Source organism: Macrosteles quadrilineatus, unplaced genomic scaffold (assembly GCF_028750875.1).
Source record: "Macrosteles quadrilineatus isolate MER2022 unplaced genomic scaffold, UCM_ALF_1.0 Scaffold_2__2_contigs__length_208266976, whole genome shotgun sequence".
NCBI lineage: Eukaryota > Metazoa > Arthropoda > Insecta > Hemiptera > Cicadellidae > Macrosteles > Macrosteles quadrilineatus.
The window spans coordinates 164,385,566-164,400,063 of record NW_026542595.1 but is presented as its reverse complement, the minus strand read 5'-3'; the positions used below and the strand labels follow the sequence as shown (position 1 = coordinate 164,400,063).

The window sequence follows — 14,498 nt, the reverse complement described above, 5'->3', positions numbered from 1 at the left end:
CTGTCCGTTGAAATAAAATAAAATAAAAAATATACTAACTTTTAAGCTCTACAAAATGAATGACTTGTACTATGGCGTCTCAAATGATATATTGATGTACGCGGATAATACAGTACACTACAATTTTTGCTAGACATATTAATCATATAATGGCCAAAAATTCTGTTAGCACATTGTTAAGTGAAAAGTCTCAATGGTTTGATGGAAATAAATTGGCTTTGAATGCAGCCAAAACTCAATAAATTATGTTTAGCATTAATAAAAATGTTTCCAGTGACGAGTCTGTAAGATTGCTATGTTTCACCTTCACCCTGGATTCGGAGCTTGCGTGGGGTGACCACATACATAGATGCACTTTGTGAAAATTGAATAGAGTAAGAAATGTGGGAAAAATTGACTCGAAACGAATCCGTTTTATGAATTTCTGGCACAACATACTAGAGCTGAAAACGCACGGTCGTCCCATAAGTGTTTTTCCTCAGTACCTTACTTTTTTGAGGTAGGGGAGAGTTATCATACATATTCCAAATCCAAACAGAACAGTGGAGAAGGACTATTTAAGACTATTTAAGTCTGAGAAGGGGAGCAATCTTCCCCATTCCTCATCAATCCTGTGATTATCCATCATGTGCTCAGCAAGTCCTGACGTTGAAGAGGCGGGACATTGAAGTTCTCTTGTACTTGGGTTACTCTGATATTGGAAATCAACAAGTGTCAGATTTTACTCATCACAACAGTAACATTATATTTTTTTATATTTATTATGCCTGATTTGGAAACATTTTTTGGATAAATATTTATGATTTTTTTTAAGGCCTACCCTTCACCCTGAAGGCCAGAACTGCACAGTTTGGCCAGAGTCGTCTTCTCCCCACACACGCACCGTATTTTCGAACTGGCCTGAGCATAGGAGTCACGCGGTAGCTTTCTTCGAATGCATACTTTTTAAGATCGACAGTCAACTATTGGAGATCTTGTGGCAATGGCAGTTATAGTGTACGTTATAGCAAATGGGAAAAAGGGAAAGAGAAACATGTGGGCGAAGTCATTGCTTGAAAGGGGAAAATATTATCATGTCAATATACTAACCAAACTTCAGCCGAAGTACAGTGTTTAGAGTTTGGAAGAACTATTTACGAACGGACAAACTAACTTAGCTGGAGTTATAAATAATGGTTGGATTTTTTATTGTCAAGCATGACACTGTTATGAGGTAATCCGTGAAGCCTCACAAAAAGTTAACGGCAACATTGCGATACTTTGATGCAGGCAAGACACTGGAAGATCTGAAGTTTAAAACTAGAATTGGACTGCGGGATTCCACATACACATACCTGCCTTAAGGGCAAGCTGCCTTGAGGCCGGGCCTCAGGTGTTTCCCATCCCGCCGTCCGGCCGCCAATCCGCCTCAAGGAATCGCCACACACTGTCAGTCCTGCCTTCAGTCCAAGACTGTTCAGTCCAAACCTTGAGGCCAAAATGAACGTGTATGGTAGGCCTAACTATGGAATGAAATTTTGGTGTATCTGAAGTAGAGAAATTTACCATTAAATACAGTACCAGTTAAAAAAAACCTACATTAATTGTCTGAAGAATGGTAATATCTTTGCACTTCAATCATCACACTTAACTTCTTTTTTATTCTTTTAGAGAAAATGAACAAAAATCTTGTTTTTTTTTATTTTTGTATTACATTCCAACTTCCAACGGACAGCTCCATTTTGATATTTGGTACAATTTAGTGCAATACAAACAAGACAATATAAACTTGTGATCACATTACCTAAAAAATCATAATGTTAGGCATGTGTTTCGTTAGAACGTACACAATAAAAATGGACAACTCAAAAGTCAATAAGTTTTATCACTACGCAGCACAGGCACTTATTTAAAACAATGTAATTTATGACATAGTATTTTTTCGCCCAACTGAAAAGTTACATAAAATCAGTCAAAGAGCGTACAGAAGAGAAATAAAATCTTGAAGAAGGGGGAATGGATTCTGGATATAATTTATAATAATTTATTTACAAATAAGGACTAACAACTGATTTTAAAATTAAGTAACCTAATGTTCCCAAAAACGACCAGATGATGGAGTCAAATAGCAGCTTTCTAATAAGTAACCTGAAATAAACAAAAACATGGTTAGTAAATAGTTTGGTTACCACTAAAAGATAGCTCGGGTGGATTAGTCAAGATTTATTTATGGCAAGCACAGTAGTTGATTGAACAATTTGTAAAATATACATAAATGTATGTAAATTTAAGCTCAAACTCATCAACAATATATTATTTGACAGTAGCGATTTAAACCTAGTATATCAAATGGTTTTTCAACTTTATTCACTAATTACAGATCACAAATGAAATTATGTTAAGTACATGACACAAACACGCTTTAAAACGTTCACTGCGGCTGGGTGATGACCGGGAGCGTGGACAGGTCATGCACTGCGTGGATGAGTGTGTGAAAATGTTTGAATTTAGTTTTATCTAACAGGAGAGGCATATAATAGCATGTAACGAGTATGTGGACTTAGTTAATGGTGTTAACCTTATGAGTATTCACATTTAGAGGAATTAAAGAATTTGTGGCCCAAGGCCACGGCCTATTCGGCCTAGTAGTAAATCTGCACTGACTGTGAGATTAGAAATGTTGTTTGTTGTTTTAAATGTATTTCCAAGGGAGATCATGGAAGCCAACGGCCTTCTTGGAATTGCCCGCTATAAGAGCAATGTTAATTTTGTTATTTTTAAACAGCCGCTGAAGAGTTATTTACCAAATCAAAATATATCTAGCCTTAATGTGAGATTAGAAATTTGCTGTGTAGGTTTTAAATTGGTTTTTGAGTTAGAACGTCTAGTCTCCAAGGACTTCTTCTAACTGCGACAAAAAGAGTGAAATTATAAAAAATGTGAGCATTTAGTATTGTTTAATGAGTAATAAATAGGTGTAGAAACAATAATGACTATTGCGCTAGTTACAAAATATGGTTAATAATTTATTGAATAACATATTTCTTATACCGTCCGTCATAGTCAAGTCAAGTCAATCATTTATTTTCACATAACGTTTTACAGATCCAGCATAGCTGGGAAACAGGTGAAATGGTCATGGACAATTAAAATACATAAAACTATAATAACTATACAATATGCTAAGAAATCAAATATATACATCATTTTAAAAATCATCAACTTTGTAATACCCTTTATTAAGCAGCAATTTGGTAACTTCTTTTTTGTATTTTTCAAAAGATTCTAATGATTTAATATTATCAGGCAGTTTATTATACAGTTTTTTCCCTAGGTATTGTGGAAGGGTTTCTAGTGAGGCAAGTCTATGAATGGGCAGTTGTAAATCATTTCGATGTAGTGTTAAATAATTATGGTTATGGTTTTCATTCATAAAATATTCAAGATTTTTTTAAATAAATATTAAAGTTTGCAGGATATAAACAGACGGAAGTGTTAATATTTTCAATTCTCTAAATAATAATTTACAGGATTGCCTAGGCTTTGAAAATGTCATAATTCTAAGGATCTTTTTTTGAATTTTGAAAATGGTTTCGGCATTTGAGCAGCTGCCCCAGAACTCTATTCCATACAACATGTTTGACACAAACAAAGTATAATAAACAATCATCCTAGTTCTGAGGTCAGTAACATGCTGCAGGACAGACATCTGGAAACAGACTGTATTTATTTTATTAGCTAAAACTGATGTGTATTTATCCCAATTTAAAGTGTTTTGTACCTGAATACCTAAAAATTTTGTAGATGACGTTTCATTAATAATTTCCCCCTGAAAATTAATATTTAATTCGATGGTTTCTCTGTCATGAGTAGTTTTGAACCTGACAATTTGAGTTTTAGAACAATTTAGACTCAGACCATTTGCTCTGAACCATTTGTTTAAATCTTCAAAAGTTTGGTTTATCAAATTTTGTAAATTTTTAGGGCTGTTTGATTTTAATATAGCTGTTGTGTCATCTGCGTATAGAACAAGCTTTGAGTTTATGTTAAAAGGCAGGTCGTTAATATAGATTAAAAACAACAAGGGTCCCAATATAGAGCCCTGAGGTACACCACAATAGATCATTTTCCATTTTGAAAAGTTATAGATGTTATCTTTAAAAATAATAGTTCTTTGAAAGCGGTTTGTAAGATAGGATTTCAAAAACTTCAAAGCAATTGGAGAAAAATTGTAAAATTTAAGCTTAGAAAATAAAATATTATGTACAACACAGTCAAAGGCTTTTGACAAGTCACAAAACATTCCAGCAACATTCTGAGACTTATCAATGCTGCAGCCGACCTCCCACAAGAAGTCAGACAGAGCCTGAGTTGTATTACGTCCTGATCTAAAGCCATATTGTTCTTTTACAAAAATGTTATTATTTTCAATGAAAAAAGAAATTTGCTCAGTAATAATTTTTTCAAAAACTTTAGAAAAGGCTGGTAAGATAGAAATTGGGCGATAGTTATCTGAGTTTGTTTTACTGCCATTTTTATGAAGCGGTTTCACATCAGCATATTTTAACTGATAAGGAAAAATTCCACTTTCAAAAGACTGGCTTTCAATCTATCATGCTATCATGGAAACCCCACATAGACCAGCTCTGCAAAAAGCTAAGTTCAAGTCTCTACGTTATACGTAGGATCAAGCAAGCTTGCAGCCCAGAAGTAGCCAAAGTTGCATATTTTGCTCTATTCGAGTCCCACCTCAGATATGGCATTGCGACTTGGGGTGGAACATCAAAAGGCAACCTGGAAAGAGTACTCCTAAAGCAAAAAAGAGCAATTAGATGCCTTGCCGACCTGAACTACAGAGACAGTTGCCAAGAAGCCTTCAAGAACCTTAAAATTCTCACATCAATTTCACTCTACATAAGAGAAGTCATTATCCACACCACTAAAACAGCCCAGCCAAGACACAGAGACATACACCAGCACAACACACGACATGCCGCCAATTTTTCCCTCCCACAACACCATCTGAGTCTGTACGAGAAGAAACCATCCTACAAAGGTGCTCTGTACTTTAACAACCTACCAGAGCACCTCAAGAGAGAACAACCCAATCTGCTCAAGAAGCACCTGACAACATGGCTTATGGACCAGCCGTTCTACTCTGAGGATGAATTCTTAAACAATAAGCTACCATGAAAAAAGAAGAAAAAGAAGAAAAAAATTCTAATTGTAATTGCAAATTACTGTAATAGTTTACGTACATACTGTACATTTTATGTACCTGACGCATGAATGTTCTCTAGGAATATTTCAATAAAGATTTTGTCTATTGTCTATTGTCTATTGTCTGGTTTATTATCTGACTTAAAGGTCCAGAAACAATGTTGGCAGTTTGCTTTATCAGTTTAACAGGAATTTCGTCCCAACCAGCTGACATTTTGTTTTTAAGAGTAAAAATTGCTTTTGCAACATTCTCTCTGGAAACAGGCTGAAAGTTGAAATGAGGTATGTAATGATTATTGAGATTAGTATCGCTAAGAAATTTGTGGGCATCTAATTCATTGAAGAGAGCAGAGTTACATTTCGCAATGTTGGCAAATTTATTATTAAAATGTTCAGCTATTTCTGTGCCATTACCAATTATGCAATTATTGTCTTCAATATTACTGAAACTAGATTTATTTTTAAGGACACCTAGCTCTGAGTTAACAACTGCCCATACAGCTTTACTTTTATCTACACAGAGTTCTTAATGTAATTACTGTGAGATAGTTTCTTGGCTGAGTTACAAACAGATTTGAACACCTTTTTATACCTCTTAACATATTGAATAAAATGCTGGTCATTTGAATGTTTAGCTAGCCTGCATAGTTCTCTTTTTCTAGCACTTGACACCATAATACCTTGGGTGATCCACTTTTTTGATTTTACATTATTTTTACAATTTGCTTTAATGCTTTTTAAAGGGAAGCAATGTTGAAAATCCAACTTAAATTTTTGCAAGAAATTATCAAAATTTGTTTGGGCATCATTAAGTACAGTGACATTCCATGAGGATTCATTAAGCACTTCTAAAAACCTTAGCGTGTTTCTTTTATTAAATATACGTTTTTTTAAACTATTGCTAGTGTTAAGCTCAGTTTTTAACCCACAATCAGTTAAGATAAACAAGGCTCTATGGTCTGATAATCCTAATTCTATATTGTAATACTTTGAAAGGTCTCTTCCTCTATTAAAAAGTATGTTGTCTATACACATTTGAGATTTTTGATTAATTCTGGTTGGTTCATCTGAGTAGTACATATAGCCATGACTTATTATAACATTTAAAAAAGAGTTTTTATCTTGCTTGTTTTTACAATCATTCAGAACATCAACGTTGAAATCACCTGCTATATAAACAAATTTGCCTTTGGTTTCCTTTTTTAATAAAACAAAAAAACTGTTCTAACTTTTTTTTAAATAATTTAAAATTACTAGCATCTGGTACACGGTATATTGAAATGATGACTGATTTTGAACTTGGTATCTCAATACAACATCCCTCAAATACATTATCTACAAAATATACATTTAAATCATTTCTCTCCTTGACTACTACATCAGATCTAACTAAAATACAGGATCCACCATGTATACCTTCTTTTCTACAGTAAAAAGCAGCTAAGCTAAAAGAATTTAAAGTATTAAGAACAGCTATTTGATCAGGTCTTAGCCAATGTTCTACGAGACATATAACATTTATATTTGTGTTCTGTAAAATAACATTAAGATTATTGAGCTTGTTTGGAATCCTGCCTTGAATGTTTAAGAGCATAATACTCTGAAAATTCTTATTTTCCAACTTATCTAGGTTGTTAGGTCGATAAGTGGGTGTTGACAGTTTAAAGTGAGAGGGGACAGGATGGGATTGGAGTCAAGTTGGGATACATTTTCACTACAACTACTATTTACATTACTATTTACATTGAGTGATCTTGTGTCAGAAACAGGTGCATCCCCACAGTCACGTGTGATTTTCACCAAAGTTGATGCTGTTGTCGGTCTTCTATCAGCGACATAAAAGGTCTTCATCAGGTTCCCTAGGTGTTGTCTAATCCTTACAACAAACTCGACATAAGAAAGACCACATCTTAGAATTCTGGTAGAAGATTCGTTGCTTACTACAATCATGACTTTAGCTTTTGTTTTTTGGTGGAGCTCACATATTTTTGTAACAAAATGTTCTATGGGGATATTGTCTCTGACACAACCCATTGGGGAACAAACAATTAGTTGATGCCTTTCTAGTGATGTGTTCTGTATGAAGCTTTCGAAAGATTCATTGTAGTCTTCAATGTTGGGTTTTGTGTTAAACTTAGGCTTAGTTACTAACCCATAAACAACTGCATTGTGGAATTTTGGTAAGACAGAGTTTTATTAACAAAATCTGTCGTCAAAGGTTTGTTGAAATGTTTCTTGAATGCAGTTGCCACACCTGCACTCATGTGCCTGTCACTGTCAATATCGGCAGATATGCAGTGGGCAAAAGCTGTATGTTTTAGACCCCTTAACTTGTGAATCACGGTGTTCATGTCCGCCTCCATCACAGTGATCGGTGCATCTTCAGTAGGCATTTTGATGTTAAGTTTACTGTAAGACGACGAACTTAAACAGCAATCCTGGAGTAGTCTTTTAATTTCCTCAGCAATCTTCCTTTTTCCTTTCTTGTTAAAGTAAAGTCCGTGGTTTGTATATAGGTCACGGGGCAAAAGATGTAGTTCTAGAAGTCTGGTGTTTGATGTTGAGTTCTTCACTTTTCCGTAAGCTCATATTTAATTTGAGTGATTTTACTGTCTAGTCTAGGTAAGTCATGGCGCATAGGAAGAGAAGCAACTATTAAATTAGCCTTTATAGAACTATTCAGTAAAGTGTGAAAGTCTTTCATGACATTCTTTGCGCCTTTGTGGTCAACATTGTTGGTTCCACCCATGATCAAAATGAAATCATTCTGGTCAAAGTCTTTTGAAATTTCAGAGATATCTCGAATAACATCAGTCAACAATGCCCCAGGTTTTACAACGGCCGTTACATTAAGATTGGTATTCTGCGATAAGAGGTTCAAATTCAAATTCAAATTCAAATTCAAATAGTTTATTGCCATTAAGTATACATGTCATACAATAGGCCAGGTCAATGGAGATAATATACAATTCAAAGTACAATGTACAGAGTCAAGTGTAAATAGATGAACATGCTATACTAATAAACTAATAATACTGGGTTTTTGTACAAAAGTATTTGAGATGTATTGATAATGATGATAATAATACTGTTTATAGTTAAGCAAACAAGTTGGGTAAGTGCCTATAACAAAATAATTAAGGCTAAAATTGGCAGTGAGATACAGCTTAAAACTAAATAACAATAAATTTTTAAATAAAGTTGACAGAAATAACATTATTATGAAAGACTATTATATCACAGTTCATGAAACCATTATTGCATACTTTAGAAACAATACCCTACTTAACAATTAGAATTTTACAGAAAATCATCATGTTTGAAAGATAAAAATTCCTCGATAGAGTAGATAACCTTTCTGTTCAAAAAATCGGTCAATACATTTTTCAGTGACTTAATAGGCAAGTTGCGTACATTTTCAGGGAGGGCATTGAAAAGTTTAAGTTGTAAATATTTATAGCTGCGCTGTGTTGAGGCCAGTCTTAATGATGGTAACTCTAAATTATTCCTTATTCTGGTGTAATGATTGTGAGTTAATGAGCGAGATGAGAATTGTTCAATATTTGTTTTTACAAAAATGATATTCTGCAAAATGTACACACTTGGTAAAGTGAGAATTTTGTATTCAGGAAAAAAGGTCTTACAACTAACTCTACTTTTTATGCCAGCTAGGATACGGATTGCTTTTTTCTGTTTTTTAAAAACGTTAACTGCCCCGCTACTACTGCCCCACAAAATTACCCCATAAACTAAGTGACAATGAAAGAATGCATAATAAACATTAATTAACATACTTAAACTAACATGATTTTTCAACCTCCTGAGCAGAAACAAAGAGTTACTTAACCTTGCAACAACCATTTCAGTATGACTACGCCAAGATAACTTACAGTCTAATATGATTCCTAGCAGTTTAGCATTTGATACTTCAGATACAAGATTTGTCTGTGAAAAAATAATTGAAACAGTTTTGTCATTGTTTACTGAAAATTTATTTGCCTTAAACCAACTATCGGCTGCTATTTTCATCTCCTCAGTTTTAATTTTTACCTCTTGCAAAGATTTGCTTGATACTATTAAGGAGGTGTCATCTGCATACAGTACTGATTTTGAAGGGAGATTAGATGGAAGATCATTTATTGCAATTAAAAACAAAAAAGGGCCAAGTACAGAACCCTGGGGTACTCCTGCTGTGACTTCTTTCCACTGAGAGGTTTTATTGTTGGCTGATACCATCTGATATCTATTTCCTAAATATGATTTAAATAGATCTAAAGTTTTATCTTTTACACCATAGTAACTTAACTTATCAATCAACAGGCTATGAGAAACACAATCAAATGCTTTACTTAAATCTACTAAAGTTAACTCTAAAAAGGCGTGTGATTCGAAAGCATTCAGAATGTCATCAACAACTGACTTACAAGCATCGATAGTTGATAAACCGGCTCTGAAGCCAAACTGGGAGTTGCTTAGAAAATTATGATTACTAAAAAAGACACTTATTTGGTTATAAATACAACACTCAATAACCTTAGCAAATACCGGGACAAGCGCAATCGGTCTGTAATTTGATGGACATGAAGTGTCGCCTTTCTTGTGAATAGGCACAACTTTTGTAAGCTTAAGATTATTTGGAAAAACACCATTTTGTAAAACTAAATTGATAATGAATGTCAGAGGAGGAACAAGAGCATACTTGAGTTGTTTTACAATGTTTGTTGTTAAACCATAACAATCCTTGCTGGTGGAGTTTTTCAGATTATTGATGATTAAGTCTATATCTTGTGGAAATACATGCTCCCACATGAAGTTAAGATTTTCAGTATAACATTGCTTTGGATGATTATTAAGTAAATCAAAAGAACTAGGCCTATTTGAGTTGCAGAGTGCATTGTTGTTTGAACCATCAAAATTTGCTACATTGACAAAAAAGTCATTGAAGTTGTCAACATCTATAATAGGGTTGGATTTATTTTTATTAAAACTACCAGATTCAGACTTTATAATATTCCAGGCCTCCTTACTTTTGTTATCACAAGTATTGAGTTTATGGTCATTAAACTTCAGCTTTGCCTCTAGGTTACTAAGTCCTCGGCCATGACTGTCAGCCAAAATTAGTAGCTTATTAGATTTTTGTAATTTTGTCAAACATGGATTTCTTTTTCTTTTTACAGGCATAATCTTTTTGTTTGTTTGGGTCACAGTTTCACCCGATGGGTTATTGTGGGTTACTTTTTCGCCTGTGGCACCTGCTTCAGAAAGAACCAAAAACTTGTTGTTACATTCAATAGTAGGGACCTCATTGTTCTCTGGTATTTTTAGGGGATTTTTAGGCATTTGCCACTGATCACGATAAGGTTGAGAATTTCTTTTATTCAAATTTGGAAAACAATTTAGACATTTTGAGTTATACTGATTACTTTCCTGTGATTCTAATTTTGATTTCCTTAATTCAGCATTGTCACATTGTAGCACACTAATTACAGCCTCTAAAGATTTTATGGAGTCAATCATATTTTTGGTTTCTTGCTTGAGTACTTCACATCTGTTACAAATAGCTTCAGTAGACATTTTTCTCAAAGTGTCCTCTTCGATAGCAGCTTCAGCCGTTAGTTCTTTATTAACATTTTGTAACTTCTTTATCTGGTTTTCTAAGTGTGAAATTTTAGAAAATTAAATCATCTTCCTTTTCTAGATGGGTTTTAATCAGATTTTTTATTTCATTGTCTTTCCCTATTATTATATCTTCTAGTTCCAGTTCACGGCAAGATTTAGTATTTTTTGTCTCATGCAAGGCTTGTTTTAACTCTTCATTTTCTGTTCTGGCGCTGCTAGCCAACAAATTACTGGCGACAGGTCCACTATGGCTATGAAACGTCTGTATAGGTATACATAGTCAATGCTTTTATTTAGAATAGGCTATTTACATACATTATATGCTTGTGACTTTGTCAATTGCACACATGTGTTTAAAGACAATAAAAATCTTTGACTTTGACTTTTGAGCGATAATAGGTGTACGACTATCGCTTAAGTCGCTCGAAGCAAAGTAGGCCTTTAACCACAAAAAGTGTCAAGATTCTAAACTTTAGAAATAACAAAAGATGGTGTACTTACTTCCGATAATGTTTGATTCCCTGAGGTACAGTATCCATGGGCTCATTGATCAGATAGACTCTCATGCCTTTCAACCCCTGAAGCCAGAAGTAGTCCCAGTCTAGCTGTCTCAAGTCATACAGGAACAGCCTACAACAAAGTGATACATCTAGAAATAGTTAACGTTTTCACTACCGATCGTCAACTATAGTTGACACCAAACTTTACTAAGTCTGCATCTACTAAGTCTGTCTTTACTAAGACACTGCCTTAACCGACGAGCCAGATGTCCCTTTTGGACCAAGTTTATTTAATTAAACATACCCACAGACCAATCTTTTCTATTCGTTTTCCTGATCGATTATTTCAAATAAGTTTTGTCATCGGCTATAGTTGACATTGGTCCATCACTTACTTCGTTGTATGTCTGATGTCTTTATAGATTAGTAGTATGTCGATCTTTTTCCATGATATAACACACTTAAAACATTTTTTATAAACACCCACCAACTCACTTGAAAAGGACTGGGTTCTAACACATTGAGACCGGTAGAAATTTATGTCTATAAAAATGCAGCCGGTAAGTTATACGGGAAAAAATCACCCACATGGAAACTACAGCAAAAGCATATCTAGGGGCTATCCCATTGGAGCTACAACTAACAACCAAGTCAATAAAATAAGTTGTACATTTGTAACAAGCCATTTAAGTATATGGATGTTGGCCTCAACAATAGTTGACGTCGGTCCAGTGAGTTCAGACCACACGTCAACTATTATTAATGCCTGTCTGTGGCGAAAATCCATCCGTCAACCATAGTTGACGCTGGTCCGAGGTGAAGGAATTTTTTTTAACATGTTGGTAGTAAAAGTGTTACAGAAATTGATTTATTTCAATTTGTTTGTCTCAGAAAAAAAGTAGTTCATGTGGCTTCAAAATAGCCAAATACAAAAGTAAATATGGATTCATAATACCCCCGCCGCAGCAAACCTGCAGACTAAGCAAATTTCCATCTACACATCTGGAATTCCACTAAATTATTCCCTTAAAATTGTCAGATTTATTTCCTATTTAAATATCATTAATATTAATGAGTACTTAGGTTTGCTGCTACAGGGAAGAAAATAGGGGGTTTTTATTGAAATTTTAATAGCTTAGTATGAAGTAAACAAAATTTCAAAATTTCATTAAAATATGTCCATAGACAAGCAAGCTACAACACTGTATTTATTCTCCATAAGAATAACATGGTAATTTTAAATTTACACTATTTTGCGATTTTTCCGTAACCGTTAGGCATGCAACAATGCTTCAATATACTAAATTATTTGTTTTTTTGAGCTCTACAAAATGGTTTAAAAAGAAATTGCAAAATTTTATGTTTTCAGGGTGAAAAATTAGAAAAACCCATTTTTACCCCATAAATACCCCCATAAACCCCTGTTCCCATAGTCCAATCATGCTGGTTTGCGAACTCGTTCGAATAAATGTAGGTTTACACGTTTATACCAAATTTCATCAAAATCGGATAATTTTTGCTCGAGTTATCGCGCTAACGGACACATATATAAATATATATATATATGAATTTGAACGGATAGTGTTTTTGGCCTCTGGGGACCTCAAAACAAAAAACTAAATCGGTCTCGGGTCCAGGTCTTACCATGAGACCTACGGTAATAGCTTATTCCCTATATGGGAAATTCGCTAAAAATTACTGGATATTAAGGCTAGATGTTTATTTTTTGGTATGAATGAAACAGTTTTCAATCAAATACTAGAGTTGTGTAAACCTGAGATTTTCGATAGAGCCAACTCCAAGTTTTTAGCTTTAATCATCTTTCAGACCCCTATTTAAAAAATTTAAATAGGGATATTTTGTTTTTAAGATAAAACAATTAAGTAGCCTAATTTAAAATGAGGTACCGACCCATCACTAGTTTTGTGAAAATGAAAGCTCGGATTTTCGGCTCCATTGTTTGAGCTTTTCTTTTAGGCTGGTCTTGGTTTGGCTCGAATATTGAGCTGCTTGTATACCTCTATCAAATACATTGCCCCTAAATCTAAATTATAATTATATTTTTGGGTCTACACTATGATCTAATTTTTACTCTTGGTAACACTAATACTTACTTTTTGTCCAAGGGGTCTAACGTTTCCCATAGCCGGTCGACGTTGTTTGCAGTAAACACGATGTCATGGTCCACACAGTACGGCATCAGATTTTTGTTGACGTTGTATATTTTGGTGTACACTTTCTTGAGCCTGAAACAAGTCATTACAGGTAAAACTTAACAAAATACCTACTCTTCAACAGAGGGAACTTACTACATAAACATCTAATTTATTGACTACATATAGTTTCAGTAGACTAAAACTGTCATATAGATTCCTTGCCAAAAACTCTCTAATTCTAACCTTACTTAGTTAAAAATGCAGTCAGTGACAGTGAAATTCAAAATTAAATTCAAATAATCATTATTTGTTAGTAGTAGGCCTATACAATACATACATAAATAGTGTCAAGTACAGGTATTGAAAAATGAAAAACAAAGGTTTCTTAGAGTTAACAATGTAAAAATTAACATTACTTCCTACAACTCATCGAAAGAATAAATAGCTTTGTTGATGAGGTACTGCTTCAATTTAATTTTGAATTTTTTTGTTGATACCTCATCTGTTATGCTTTTTGGAATTTTGTTAAACAATTTTGAACCAGCATATATTTAGGTTTCTTTTTGAAAAGTTCGAGAGCGTGAGAGCTCATTGCGATACAGCCCCGATTTCTGGTGTGTTCTGGTGTTTCTGGTAGTTGAATATTCTAGTTTTAATGTATAATGAAAAGGATTGGGTATCTTGTGCCGGAGTGGACTCTTTCGCATTCAGAAAAGTCTACTATCCTCACACAAAATCATTGAAACTATCATATTCTTGGCATCACCAAAAATTGATGAAACTATAAAATACCCCTGCCGCAGCAAACCTGCAAACTAAGCGCATCTCCATTTGCCTGATTGCATTTACTCTAAAATATCTCCTAAAAAAATAGCACATCCATTCCCTATTCAAATAGCATTCGTTTAGAGTACTTAGGTTTGCTGCAACAGGGAGGGTAAAAAAGTGTTTATTTTGTATGAAATGTTGAGTTTGGGATGAAATAAATACATTTTCCACAATTGATCAAAATATGTACATAAAC

General features: G+C 34.0%; 1 protein-coding gene across 2 annotated transcripts in view; it reads right to left on the bottom strand.

The window, feature by feature from the left end:
- Window positions 1-2,009: 2,009 nt before the first annotated feature.
- Window positions 2,010-14,498, bottom strand: part of LOC128985365 (fatty acyl-CoA reductase wat-like) — a 63,683-nt gene continuing 51,194 nt past the window's right edge. For both annotated transcript variants that reach the window (XM_054404794.1, XM_054404795.1), the window contains 3 exons: window positions 13,433-13,564; window positions 11,320-11,448; window positions 2,010-2,127 (listed from right to left, as the gene is read on the bottom strand). In XM_054404794.1, coding sequence (XP_054260769.1) covers window positions 2,028-2,127; window positions 11,320-11,448; window positions 13,433-13,564 — 361 coding nt within the window. In that variant the 3' untranslated portion in view covers window positions 2,010-2,027. The remainder of the gene's footprint in view (window positions 2,128-11,319; window positions 11,449-13,432; window positions 13,565-14,498) is intronic.